Genomic DNA, 15,494 nt, shown 5'->3' on the forward strand with positions numbered 1-15,494 from the left:
GATTCTTTGGGGATGTGTTGGAGATGGAATGGGAGTCTCAATTTCCTTTTGGCCTCCACATGATACAGAAACGAGAGCTGGTTTACTTCAGTTCAGGGTCTCGCGTGGATTAGTAATAAAGTTCCCAGCTGTCCAAATTTAGTATAGTAAAGTTAAGGAGAATGCTTTAAAACTTGGTGTATTTAATATTTTTGAGGAATTACTATCACAGGATTTTAGTGATTTCGTCCTTCTCTGCCACATGCTACAACAAACTTTTTATTTCAGGGTTTCGTACATGCTTTCACCTGAATAGTTTAAGTTCTTGTATATTCTAGAATGGAATGAGTGTTCTGGCTTTCTATGCTCTAGAGGAGTCCTATTAGGAATGGGCAACTTACTTTGTAAAGCAATAGGTTGCCTCAGTTGCATGGTTTTGGTTGGTTTTATCCTTTACAATCTTAAACATTAGTATATGAAATTCATTTGGTTACATGTAGACTAGATAGAATCCGATTGCTTTAATACTATACAAAATGGTAATGTTACCTAATAACCCTGTCTTGTGGCCCTTGTATTGCTATTCAATATTTTTGTGAAAGTGGTCTTATTTCATAGTTGGTTCTTTTTCATGTGCTTTTGTAGGTTTCCATTTTGAGTTGTTACCATTCTGTGTTCTGATTAGTGTGGACTTGTGGCACCTTTGTGAAAAATATGCGTCCGGGGAGATGTAGTGACATGGTCTAAGATGTTATCGCAATGTATTTGGAAAATACATTATACTATTAAAAATACATATCTTGCCTGGGAACGCCTCGGGATTCCCCCGGAAAAGCTAGAAGTGGCCGGGGAGAGGGAAGCCTGGGTATCTCTGCTCAAGCTGCTGCCCCCGTGACCCAATCTCGGATATGCAGAAGAGGATGGATGGATTTTCCAAATCAATCTTGATGTTTGTCATATTTTCTGATAGCCAAGTTTAAATTTTATTTTACACCTAAAAGAAACCAGAAAGGCTTATGGTTTGTCAGAGTTGAAAATTAGAGTATTCAATTGAAAGTAATTAAAATATAAATTTTGTAGACCTTTTGGCAATTGAGATAACGACTGACAGCTGTATGAATATAAACCTGTTACTAGACACTTATCAGACTTCAAGGTAGCCACTTCATTTATCTGTCATCTAAAACGGGAGTCAGAGTATAAATAGAGGCACAACATATTGGCGAACAAGGAAATTTTAATAGTTTTTTTGGCTAGTCTATTGACAGTCTCTGGCTTAGGGATCCACTGTACTAAGACCCCATTTTGCCAGAGTGCTAAAGACACTATTCAAGAAGAAACTGCTGGCACGCATGCAGACACAGTCTGGCCAGAAGTTACCATGGGTAAAGAATGATTTGTGGATCTTCCATTAGGTTTGACCATAATGTCAAAAATTAATGTGAGAAAATTAAGTGATAATTGCTGCAGTATACAGTAAATGATGTTTAGAGATGTACATTATTAATCCCCAAGGGAAATTCATACTCCAGCAACATCATACTGATAAACAATATTAAAGTGATAAAAATGCAGGTGTAACACAGTAGCTTTGTATAATAACTGTTCCTCCCCCACACTATGCAACTCTTCAGTTCCACCCAAGGGGAGTAAACATCTCCTCAGTTTGTACTCCAATAAGAACTTTTCAATTAAAGTACAATGCACAGAGTCAAAGATCCACGAAAGTTTTAAATTTTAAAGCAAGTAACCCAAGTTGAGGATGTACAAATAATTGAATATCAAAATGTGGCATTTAATGTTTACATGGTTATCTTTAGCTGCTTTTTAACCTATTTCCAGTCAAGTTGAATAGTATGGTGAAACCTGTAAAGGCCAATAGTAAAATATACATTTAAATGCTTTATTGCTTTTATGTCATGTGCCAACCCAACTCGATCCTCTGCTGGCTCATTATGCCAAAGTGTAAATTCAGTATGCCTGTTAGTCCTTATTTCTATGATACACAGGTGTTGTCATCTCTCACGTTATTGTCTGACTGTGTTCACCTGTGCAAAAGTTGAGGTGGGCACTCTGAGTGGAAAGTACAGAGTATTGGTGAATGAGTAGAATACAGCTTTAAAGGTTATCGGGGAAAGGAGTGTTTAAAACCAAAATGATACTGACAACATTTTGGGGCTGCTTCTTTTCAGTAGCCTTTCTGTCAGGCAAGGGAAGTCCTGTGCTACACTAACTAGTTGGTGTGATTGAATTGTGCAGTAATTTAAGGCTGGAGACCCATTAAATCATCTCTTGGTACAGTGTATCTTTTTGAGAGAGGGAACTTTGAATTGTAGGTTCCCTCCTTTTTATATTTTAAAAAATCCACACTTGTCAGTGTCAACAGACCTGATCTTACCCTTTCACCACAAGGTTTGGGGATTGGTACATCCTTCTATGCAATAGAAGTTAACCTTCTCTTCTGCTTCAAGCTGGCAAGCCAACATAATCCCAAACAAAGTATCAGCCCTTCCCTTGTTTGTGTGCGTTTTGCCCCCCCCCCCCTTTCTAAATTTTTTTTCTTGGCATCCATCTCAGTTGAATAGACACAACTTGTATGTGTGCATGGGCTGAAATAGTACTGCATTCTAACAGAACTTGGTTAATTAAATGGAACCTGGATGTTTTTATTATAAAAAAAAACAACTTTTGGAGTACATTTTAATGTACCTCCTTTTAGACTTAGTTTATTTTTAAACTAGAGCTGACATTTTGTTGTTGACACTGCCAATATATCCGTTGGTGAATTGACAGACTGACATTCTGTAAGCTGTACCAACCTGAATACGAGAAGTCTTTGCTGGCAGAAGCAGAAAAAAGTGCCCGTAATTTTTAAGATTCTCAGCCTTGTGTGGTGTGGGTTTTTTAATGAATTACATGAATGTAAAAAAAAAAAAATCCATATGGAAGTAATTGTCAATGGTAGTTGAAAGTGAAGAAACCACCTGCTGTGATATGCGGTTTTTTAAAGCTGCATTTCTTATGTGCCACTTTAAAAACTAAGCCAATATATACAATAAACAAATTGCAGAATAGATGAAACGTAGAATAAAAATGACTGTTTGGATATCTGACCATATCTATCTTTGCTGAGTATTACACTGCATTTATGCAGCCCTTGTTTGGCATTTCAGCCAGGATATGTAATCTAAATCTTGTATATGTTGTACATCTCATCTTTAAATACTTCAACATTGCATCTTGCTCTATGGTTTTGCAGAGGTGACTTAAGTGTTTAGCATTGCAAAGCTTTCACCCCTCACGCTTAAAGTGGTGGTTTTTAAGTTAAATTTCCATGCTACCCTTGACTAATACTTTATCAGAAGAACAAAGCACCACATGATGATCAAGAAAATTTTTAAAATATATAAAAAAAAAATGCAATTCTCATTTTCGTCTTACCAAATTATATCACTTAGCCATGGATTGGGGTGGTGTCTGCAGATTCTTCCATACTGAGGCAATGCACAAATAGCATTTGTGAAAATTAAGTTGGTCAAACTTTAATGTTCATTTTGCTTTTGACTTGTGAAAGGCCATAAATTTCTATTATGAGATGTTGCTTTTAGGCAGAGATCTGAAATTAAACTCTTCAGAACCTTTTGCAGTTTATGGTGCATCTTGTGAATAGCAGTGGTCATGTGTGTCCATTCATTACTAATTAGACTTGTTGGCCAGAGCTTTACTGTAATTTTAGAAATGGAATTACTCTTAATGCCGTTATCTGTGTTGCTCTTTTCAAGACTATTGGTTCTTGACTTGGGGAATCGAGGAATCCTTGTGGATTTTGTTTTTGTCAAGTCAATGACCTAAGCATAATTTCTTGTCTGTTAATTTCTAAGCTAAACGCACACTGGGTAATTTGGTAAAGCACCCACTCTCTTGTACTATAGTAGTGACTAATTGGATTCCCAGGGTTTTAAAGGAAAAGACTGAAAGTGGGAACTGGGGTATTTCCACTTCTATACCATCGGTAAGAGGCACGAGCTGGTGGACTTCTGGCTTGCTAAGAATCCTCAGAGACCAGTTACAAATCTCCGGGCAGATGTGGGAATGGTGCAGACCTAGAAGTACCTGGAAATTCATGAACAAACTGGACTGGTCTGACAACACTTTAGTGCTGTATGAGAAGGGCCAGAGCAAATTGTACTTCCTAGGTTTGTCTAAGGGTCTCCATATCAGGAAAGCATACTCCATCGCAGGTGAACTGTGGAAGCTGTTGTGGAGAAGAGCATGGTGTCAAAATTGGATGCTGTCATGAAAAATCCCCTCTAGATGGCACCCTGAAGCACATTTAGCCACTGGCTCATTCCAACTCTGTGTGCTAAGAAGCTCCTCTAAGAGTCTTTCTGCCCACTGCTTTGTATGATTCAATTGTGCTGGCAGTATCCTTTTGCATTTTACATGGTCCTCCACAGACTGGTTGGCAACTTATATATACACACCGTAATCCCTCCTCCATCGCGGGGGTTGCGTTCCAGAGCCACCCGCGAAATAATAAAATCCGCGAAGTAGAAACCATATGTTTGTATGGTTATTTTTATATTGTCATGCTTGGGTCACAGATTTACGCAGAAACACAGGAGGTTGTAGAGAGACAGGAACGTTATTCAAACACTGCAAACAAACATTTGTCTCTTTTTCAAAAGTTTAAACTGTGCTCCATGACAAGACAGAGATGACAGTTCTGACTCACAATTAAAAGAATGCAAACATATCTTCCTCTTCAAAGGAAACCGAGGAAAGCAAACAAATCACTAGGGCTGTTTGGCTTAAGTATGCGAAGCACTGCCGGTACAAAGCTGTTGAAGGCGGCAGCTCACACCCCCTCCGTCAGGAGCAGAGAGAGAGAGAAACAAAGTCAAAAATCAATACGTGCCCTTTGAGCTTTTAAGTATGCGAAGCACCATGCAGCATACTTTAAAAGCTGCACACAGAAGGTAGCAACATGAAGATAATCTTTCAGCATTTTTAGACGAGCGTCCGCGTCCGTATCGTCTAGGTGTGCGAACAGCCCCCCTGCTCACACCCCCTACGTCAGGATCACAGATAGTCAGCGCAAGAGCGAGAGAAAGAAAAGTAAGTTGGGTAGCTTCTCAGCCATCTGCCAATAGCATCCCTTGTATGAAATCAACTGGGCAAACTAACTGAGGAAGCATGTACCAGAAATTAAAAGACCCATTGTCCTCAAATCCGCGAACCAGCAAAAAATCCGCGATATATATTTAAATATGCTTGCATATAAAATCCGCGATAGAGTGAAGCCGCGAAGCACGATATAGCGAGGGATCACTATATAATATATACATACAGTGGAACCTCAAGATAAGAGTTTAATTCGTTCCAGCACTGAGCTTGTATAGCGAATTTCTCGTATCTAGAACAAACTTCCCCATTGAAAAAAATGGAAATCCAGTTAATCCGTTCCGCACCCCAAATATATTAATATAAAAATCATTTTTCCTAACAACACTGATAAATTATATATACTGTAGTCTACCTTTAATAAATAACACTGGTAAATAATATAACTGATTATTAAAAGAATCAAAACAGGTGTCCAAAGTGCAGTAGAGCATTCAATAAATCTTTAAATAATCCTTAAAACAGTTGTGAAGTGGAGGTTTAAAATACACAAGAATAACAATCCTTTAACACGAGGTTAAAACGTCAAAAGGATGCAGTCTTTAAAAAACAGATGACAATCCCCGGTGCTGCTTCTCTGTTAGCGTCTCACCTGCGGGCTCTGCAACAGGCGAGACACTCTTAATGCAGCTGACCTTCTCTACACCGTCCTGCTTCAGCTGTTTGGCTCGCCTGTTCAGCTCACTGTTCAGCTACACGCGAGCCTGCGCTCGCTCTCCCGCACCGACTGACTGCCTGCCTGCGCTCTCTCTCTCCTCTCTTCTTTTACTTCTTCTCCCCCTTAACCGGCTCGCGCTTCTCTATATATGCGGGGAGGACATGACCGCTGCAGCCCATCAGCCACAGGAACAATCATGGATGTGGGCAGTTTCCCACCTGTGCACTTAAGTGAGAAACGCAGACACCGCAGATCGCGGCTCGCAACTGCTACCACGCCCCCTCGCTAAGCCGCGAGCTATACCCACAGCCTGGCTCGTTACGCGAGCCAATGCTCGCATTTAGATCTGAATTTTTCGCTCATACTTTCCTCGTATTTTGAATTTCTCATATACAGAGGTGATCGTATCTCGAGGTTCCACTGTGTATATATAATATTATACAGTGGAACCTTGGTTTATGAGTGTTTTGCAAGACGAGCAAAAATTTTTTAATTTTGACTTGATAAACGAGCGAGGTCTTGCAGTACGAGCAGTATGTATACTTTGTCTGCTGAGCGTCATGTGATCACAACTGAGCTGATGGTTCTTCTCTCTCTCTCTCGCTGCGGGATTGTGGGCAATCGTCTCCTATTCTCCGTCTGAGTTGGTGTGCTTCACTCATAGTAAACATCCGTATGAGCGCATACTGTTTACTGCAGCATTAGCATTGTCACTGTGTGTGTGCTTGCGAGCGTGTGTGCTGGAACGTGCGAGTCCCCGTCTTGCACACTAAAACACAAAGCTGAGTCTCAGTACTTCAGCAACATCAGCTTTATTCAGCTTGAACTAGACCCCGCAGTCAGGCAGGGCCTTGTGCATTTATAATGTTCCTTGTATCACCCATCGACGGCAGGCTCTTATAGCATGTCCGCGACCTTTTCGGATTCACTTTTACGGCGAACTACTACGGCGCTGGGAGACTGCGATTGCTTTGAGACGCTCTTCCGCGTGTCGTCCCGTTGGGTGCAATCCCACAAGAGTTTAGAAACTCGCTCACACCAGCCATGATTCTTTTCAAAGGTAAAGTGCAGGTTAATTTGTTTTACGTATTTTTACTTTATATTTTGTATTAATCGTTTTTATATGAATAGTTTTGGGTTGTGGAACAAATCTGAGTTTCCATTATTTCTTATGGGGAAATTCACTTTGATATACGAGTGCTTTGGACTATGAGCACGTTTCCGGAACGAATTATATATAAATATAAAAAACCTTTCCTCAATGACTGGTATCTTCATTCTTTATCTCACACTTTCTCTGAAGATAGACTTGTAGCTTTAGTTTGCGTTATGCAAGTTTTTTTTTTTTTTTTTTTTTTTCTCCCCTCTCTCCCCTATTCAGGAATTTGTTTGCTGCCATATTGCCCAGCCCTACGTGACAGCTAGCGTTTCTTTTGTTTTAAACTAAAAAAAGTAGAATATCTAAGGTAACTTTTACATTATCCAAATGTTTTCTACAGCAATGTTTGTGGTGGAGAGATTTATACACTTACCAAATTCTGTTATGGAAGAGTTGAAACTTGATGAGATTCTTTTCATCAATAGTGTGTGGGGTTGGGGTGCAACTTTTGTTGAAGGGCTAAGTGATAAGTCCTTAGTGGCCAAGGTAAATCTTTGTCAACTGATTGACTTCATATATTTTTCATAATTGTAAAAGGTCGGTGGTGTTAAAGTATTCACAAGGATGTTTAAATGGAAGTTTTTCTCCACTGCCTTATTTTCATGAATGGATCACATACTGTAGGTGAGCTTGTTTGTCAAATCGGCATCTGTTTAGCCTCTTCAGAGTTCTTTTACAATAGCATGAGACTGCTTGTATTGTTACAGGAAAGTTTAGTGGCATAGTGCATGCTCCTTCTCCACTTCAGGTGCAATTGTACCCCTGACTTGTATTGTAATTTGGGTTCATTTTGTGTTAACCCAAAGACGGTACAACGGAATAAGTAGATTTCACAATTCTTTGTGCCTAAGCTTTATTTGAATAGTAGAACTTGCTATGAGTGTGTTGACTTTAGGTGTTACTGGTGTGATGAGCTAGACCTTTTACATGCGAGAAGCCACTCAAACTGCTATAATTACAAAACCAGTTTTTTTACCTAAAGTGTCACTTAAAAAAGCTTTAACATTTTTGCTAATTTACCCTTAAGTTTCCGAAGGTGTCGCCATGTTCTTGAATGTGGTTTTTTTTTTTTTTTAGAAAATTGATCTACAGATCTACTGTACTACCTCCTTTCATAATTTCAAACTTCATGCTGCCTCTTATTCAGTTCGACTAATCTTTCCTCAGAACACATACCCTGTACTGCTAGAATTGTCCTATTTGGTGTGTGAAGTGTGTTTTTGTTTTTGTTAAATCATTTTCCATCATTAAAGCAAATTGGCCAGTTTGAATGTGTTGTATTTCTAATGGGCTGCTCACAATAAATGGGATGTCACAATAGTAGACTTTGCATTCAATACCAGTGAAATTCCACAATACTCTACCTATTTGATACCATGGCAAAAATAGAAAACCCTTTCACTGGCTTAAAGCAACTATTCAAGTGGATAATGTACCTTTTTTAATTTTAATATTCTAATAGTAACCAAGTTGTAAAATATAAGCATATCAATTGCTCAACTGTCTAAATTAGTGGTGGGAATCCTGAAAAGCAACTTACAATGTAAGACTTGAATTTAATGTGTTTATATAGGGATTCTCCTAATTTGAGGGGGGTTGTGGTTGTTGGACATTTCATCAGTTTCCAAAGAATATCGCGGACAACCTGATTTCTACCTTGTAAACTTATCATTTTCAGACATCTAAAAAAAACTACTTGAAAGCAGTACTAAAAATTCATGCATTACACTTGTACTCCAAAATTCAACATTTTCATTAAAGCCAAGTCTAAAGTTATTTGCTATTGCAACTGACAAACTAGATTTTAAAAGCATGTGTTAAGTTTCTGAGATTTGTTTGAATCATTTAGCTAGCAAAAACTTACTAAAGGATAGTATTAAACATGTTAAGTTGATTACAAGTTCAAATTTCACGCACCTGGTTCACGTATAAATGGTGCGCATACACAAAAATGTTGCATACTCCCGTTTCCACGCTCAAATCGCGATGTATAAAACCTAAACTTGGCATAAAGCTACTCGCATTTTCACAGTAGCTCAAACCCTGGCATAGGCAAGTTCTCTGCCCGGTTTTGCAAACTGTCAGAACCCAGCTTCAAAGCAGTGCTTTTTTCCTGTGTGGTGTGTGTTTTTTTTTTTTTTTTTTTTTAAATTTGCATCCCAGACGCGGCTTATCATATACACTGATATTAACCGTATGTTAGTTTTAAGGCATCTGATTGTAATGAATCTGTAACAATATAATGGTCCACGGAATAGCCAAACAATTCCAAATACCATAGCTGCTTTAACACGGTTAATCTCGCTGCACTTTCTTTCAGCTGCTCCCATTGGGGTTTGCCACAGCGGATCATCTTTTTCCATAGTACTCTCTCTGCACCACTTGGAGTATTTACATCACTATATCAGTGTGGAATCGCAGCTCTACATCAGCTGATCAGAAAGAGAATTTTCAGTATACAGAATCTGCCATGCTGCCTATTTGAACTGCTCATGTGACAAATGCTTCAGAGCCTTTCCTGTACTGACCTTGCGGTTCAGAAACCATTTCATCCTAAGAACTCTAAATGCAATCAGTCCAAGTGCTCATTGTAGAACTGTTTGTATTTATTAGTACAACTACCTCAAAGTAAACTTGATAGTTATAATATTGCACAACCTGAGCCACTTTATAAAGCACGTATTTACATATGATGATGATATCATTTAAGATGAAATGCAGCAAAATGTTATACAGATAACTAAATTTAAATCTATATTCATAATTAAACATGGGAGGACAGGGTGTCATGGCGCTCCATTCACGGATTGTTCCTGCCTCACTCTGTATTCTTGCTGGGGCTGGAGTGACACTGGAAGGATGGATGGATAAAATTCAACATGTACTACAGAGATTTCAATGTTCCTTTAAAAGTTTTGAATAATTGGCATTCTCAGCTTACAAATGGCTTAATGTCTATTACAGAGCTGATTGTGTGGCGGTTGGGTATTTTTGGAGAAAGAAAAGAACAGGAATTGGGAGTTAGAATGTTTTGAAAGAGACAGTACTGCTGCAATAAATTATTTAATTGAAGGTCGCACACAGCAAGCATCTTGTGGGAGGCATGAACAATCACTGTGCCACAGTGTTCCCATGTTTAATACATGCTTTAATTCCTATCATCCTGAAAACAATCACTTACACTTCAGTATTTAAATTATTCAGAGAGCTGTAATATCCTGAATGTAATGGATTCTGTGTCCTGTCAGGAAGAGACAGCCTGTTTAAGAAGCACATAGTGATTCACACACAAACACATACAAAACATTTAATGTGCTACTTTAGTTATGATGGGATTTGAGAAACTAGTAAATTTAAACAATTTAAAGATGGTTTATCTACTTTAATGACAAAAAAACATGATTAAAGTGGAAATTTCGAGAAGTTGACATTTCAAGCTTTTTTTTTTTTTCTTGCTGTAATCCCCATCTACACCCCCACCCCCCCCCCCCCCCCCCCCCTTACAGTAATAAGCTTTCATTTGACACGGTCCGTGGGCTACAACTCTCCTTTTCACAGCGACTTTGATATCTGACCACTTATTTCGAGCAGTGTGCGATTTTGTGAACTGGAACTTTCAAGTTTCTCCAACACTGTCACTCAATCAACTTCCTTTTGTTGATTTTATATTCCTGTTTGAACTAACAAAGTACATTTTTCCTTGCCTCCTCTTGGTATTCGCTGAAATTCTATTTTCCTCCGTGCTTTTGCCATTCTTTTCACAGAATGCTGAGCTTAAGGGCTGTTTATATTGATTTGCATATTCAGAGGTGTCATTCTTGGAGGAGTTTGGGGAGTGGCTGCAGGCACCTGCATGTGCGTTTTACTTTTCATGCTGACCGGGATTTATGGAGCAGAAGAACGTGGAAGTTGATGAATGCAGATTTATGCATCTGGATTTTTTTTTTTTTTTGTGTGTGTGTACAAACATTTCCGCTTTTGTTCGTACACCATGTTTGGTGTGAATTCTATGCACGAGGCCCCTGCTTAATTTTTCAAATTTGTCCCAACAGCCTGTGGGCTGGTTTCAACACATCTTATTTGAATGATCAGACTTTATTGCTTAGCCTGTGTACAAATACAGAATTTACTTAACTGGCATTACTGGCTATCGGTTAACTGTAACGGACTGCATTACATTTGCCAATGTACAATTCAGATCAATGATGTATGTGCTTTCACTGTGGTTGTCAAGTTAGGATTTACACTAACATTAGTTTTCCTTCAGAAACCAGCCAGTACAAATATAGCCTTTGTAGCTTTGTATTGTTTTTTTGTCCATCTTTCTTTAACTGCATGTGTCTGTTTTTAATACAGTTCATCTCCTATTACTAGAGACCGATGCTTCAAAGCATTGAAATACTTATTTACACCAGTGTAGACCAGCCACATAGCTGCTTCATTTGTAATTTGCCTCAATTTTTACTTGCTAAAACTGTTACCACTGCTGCTGTGTAGTTTTCTCCCACAGTCCTATTTGTGTGATGCTGATGCCACTTAGAAAATGACTGTTCTGGCTGAACTTGTATTCCTTTTCAGAGTATGAATACAAAGCCTAAATTCCTTTATCAGGAGTGTAGGACATGGTATGAAACGCCAATTTAAACAATTTTCAATTACTGATGCATGCTTCCTTCGCATGCTCGGATATTTTCTGAGTGAACATACTTTCAACCCCTCTTTAGAAAACAAGCCTAAAGTAAATATTCATAGCAAATGATTGATTCATCAAGTCATCAATAACACAAATGTACTGTATAAGGCAGTTTCATACAAATTCACTAACGTGAAACCGTTTAAGAATCTAAATCCTATTGCAGCCTTATACAATAATATTTGGAGAAAAATGTTCCTATAAATTGCAAAACACAGTACTCCTTTCCACTGGAATAAGTTATTAAAGCAGACCACTTTTTTTTATTGATAGAAGTACATAATATAAATATAAGACTCCATAGATTGCATGTAAAAAAAAAAAAAAAAAAAAGGTGGAACAACCTGTTCTGGTAAGTGTGGGTTAGCAAAACTAAAAACAGCCACTGGGGGAGGGTGGTACTTCACATGCACATATTACCAATTATATTTGATCTCCAAGAATTATAACCCCTAACCCATCTTGGGTCATTGTTCACATTTGTATACAGAAAATCTCTGGCATTTAGAATCGTAGCTTTTGTGCTACCAGTTCAGGTTACCTCTTAAGACAGCAAAATATTTGGATGGAGACCCTAGTACATGATCTGCAGTAGTTTCATTATAAAGTGTCTTAGAACATTGCAAATGTTAATCAGAACTGCATTTTATGTGAGTCACCATTTCTGTGTAATGTGTGAGATTGATTTAGGGTCCATTGTTGTGGTAAATAGGATGTATAATGGGCTGTGAGGTTCTTAGTCTCTATACAGAGCATCTTGATTCTTTTCTTTTTTTGGGGGGGGGGGGGGGTTGTGGTTTAAACAAAAAAAGAATATATATATATTCTATCATAGCAGACATTACAAGATCCTCTGAAAACTTCATGGGAACACGAAGTATACAGTGTCTGTGTGTGTGTGTGTGCACGTATGTGTATCTATGGGCATGTTAAACTGGAAACTAACCAAATTAAAAAAAAAAAAAAAGTTTAAGGCCCTTTGTTTTAATCTAGCATGCAAATCCACTCAATTTAATTTTTGGGGGGTTAACCTATTTATGGTGTGCACTTCATGTTCTTGGATGTTGATTACACCAACATGCAAATCTGGTTTAGTGCAGTAAAATAGTTTCTTGCAAGTATAAGAATTGTATCTATGCTGCCCTGTCTCTCAAAGAAAGTAGTACATGTGTTTGTGGGGATTAAGGTAATAACTGAAACAAACTGCTTAATGGTTGCCATGTACACAGACCAATAGCAGAGATCTATTTGTGGTAACTTAAGCCTGTACATTCTTCTTGCCCTTTTGCAAGTAACTTAAAAGTGTAGCGAAAATGTGTATTTGGGTATGCTGTCTAATTTTTCACTATACTGAATTTTTTTTTTTATTCTGGAAATGGGGGGGGGGGGGGGTTGAGCTTTCAAGGTAAGTTTTTATGGAATTGGTGTAAATGTTTATGAAATTCCAGACAGTTTTTGTTTTGGTAGTTTTAAACAGTGTCACTTGTTAGCTAGTAATTCTTTTAATGGATGGGAAAGGTCATGATTTGTGTGTGAGAGAGAGGGATAGCACTGTCCTATGTACTACTTAACTTGCATTTTCCCACTCCTTCCCTACAGGAGTCGCAAAATTCAGATCCGAAACATTCCTCCACACCTGCAGTGGGAGGTAAGGGGCCTTAAAGTGTGTTTTTGGAGTTTTATTGTATGTGAGAGAATAAAATTTAAAGGCTATGAAGCTTAGAGTCCTAGTTCTAATGAGCAGCAGCTTGCTGACCAGCTTGCTTTTTCAAATTCCTACGGTGGTTGTAATGGAAACGCTGATGTTAGATATCTTAAATTGATCAATAAATGATCGGCTCAATGGTTTATCCAGTACTGCCATTTTTAATCTTAAGCTACATTGTTGATTGCACACACTGGAATTGAAATATTAGCTTTTGTTGCAAATTAAATTTCTCTGCCCCTGAGTACAATGTAGACAGATGTGTTATGCTTGCATATGAAAATATGGGTCTTTTGCTCATGATTCTGCATTGGTTTCAGCAGTCAAAGATGAATATGATCACAAAGGTTTAGTGTTTAAAGATCCTAGTTCAATATTAAACACTGCAGCTCCTGGATGAATGTGACCTGCCATTAGATTTCTCTTTATAAAGGATCTTCAGGACATGTCTCTGTCCTTGTCTCTGTGTGTGTGCGTCTTCCCCACCCCATATGTTTGTGTGCTGATTTCTAATTAATCATCTATCATTTTAGTTTATTATGGCTGCTAGTTTTTCCTCCCTCTGGGTCCAAACATTATGTACCAAGTTCCTCTAACATTTTCCAAATAACTTATTTTCCTGCTAATCCATTGAATCTTAATCTGTTGTGTTTTAATTTCCTAATATGTCTATGAACTGCATTTGCCACATTTTTATATAAGACTAGTAGTGATGGATCCTAGCTTATGATTGCACCAGGGAAGTGACTGTGGTCAAGAGCCTAAGGATGTATTAGTGCTATATTTTGCAAACTTACACATTCATTCTGTGCAGTAGTTATGTTTCACGTTTTTCATCCTGATCTATTTAAGCCTTCACCTGTCAGAGTATAGATATTGTAGAACAGTCTGCTTTAGTAGATAGACTGCTTGATGGGCTGCTGTTGATGAAAGATCCTCGTACAAAATTTTTAGGCTGATTTCTGTTGGGTAAATGAGGTGGAGATCTATAAAACATAGTAATGTGTTGATGGTTGGAGTAAAACAGTGGGGGGGGGAGTGTTGTGTGTATATTCACTGAACTGAATTTTTCCAAGCTGTACTGTGTAATGCACCTCCAATGTGCATCTTGTGGAGCAATTCAATTGGAATACATACAGAATACTTGGCTTAAAAAATCACAATACAATTTTAAATAAAGCCATGTAAAGCAGCGCAAAATTCTAATCGGTGAATTATTTAGATATGCCATAAATGTTCTTACCCCACCCAAAGTGTATACACTAGTGAACTTTGAGAATTTTTATTGAATAGCTTTCCAGTGCAGACTCCTCCAGTGAAAGAAAAGTAGAGAACGTATTTGATTTCAATCTTGTTTTTAAATTTAGCAATTGTTTTGTTAACTGCACTCTTTAAAAATTGAAGCAATGGGATTATGAACCTGAATGAATACAGTATATTTAAAACTGCTTACCTCAGTAGATTGTGTATCTTGGGCTTGGATTCTATTTGGAGGAAAATCACTTTTTATATTGGTTCCTTTTTATCCAGTTTTCATATATAAAGCCTTTTTTGACAGTGAAAAGCAAAATGGAATCTAGGTAAGGATTTCAGCTTCATCAAAAGTACTCGGCTGCAACAGCTAAGCTACCCTCTAAATCACTCTGTTGCAGATTTCAAATCTCTCATTCTGATATGGTGAGTACACTGAATACTCCGTGGTAGTCACATGTGAAAAAACTGATCATTGATTAAATCATGGCTTTCCCGATGTGTCAAAGAAATCAAACATTGGTCCAAAGTGTTCCATATCCCAAAAGCATAGCTTCTCTAATTTAGTAGTACAGGGGTTCTTTAAACTTTTTTAATCTGAGGAAACAAAACAAAAAATTGATACAATGGGGACCCAAGAAGAGAATTTTTACCAGTGGCAGCATTGCCAAAAATTGGACAAATTACCATGTATCTTTCAAGTATGTCATTAATACATTTACTTTCCACTTCTTAGTAATAAACAATTGTCACTTAATTCATGGGGCCAGATAAGGAATGAAGTCTAATAAATGCAGTTTTTCTTTTTTTTATTAAATGGGTTTTTCAAAAGAGCTCTGCCATTAACAATACATGCATTATTTTA

General features: G+C 37.9%; 1 protein-coding gene across 1 annotated transcript in view; it reads left to right on the forward strand.

Moving 5' to 3' along the window:
- igf2bp3 (insulin-like growth factor 2 mRNA binding protein 3) overlaps window positions 1–15,494 on the forward strand; it is a 78,184-nt gene that overhangs the window by 2,614 nt on the left and 60,076 nt on the right. The window contains exon 3 of the mRNA XM_028818282.2: window positions 13,273–13,321. Coding sequence (XP_028674115.2) covers window positions 13,273–13,321 — 49 coding nt within the window. The remainder of the gene's footprint in view (window positions 1–13,272; window positions 13,322–15,494) is intronic.

The sequence above is a fragment of the Erpetoichthys calabaricus genome, chromosome 13, assembly GCF_900747795.2.
Source record: "Erpetoichthys calabaricus chromosome 13, fErpCal1.3, whole genome shotgun sequence".
Classification (NCBI taxonomy): domain Eukaryota; kingdom Metazoa; phylum Chordata; class Cladistia; order Polypteriformes; family Polypteridae; genus Erpetoichthys; species Erpetoichthys calabaricus.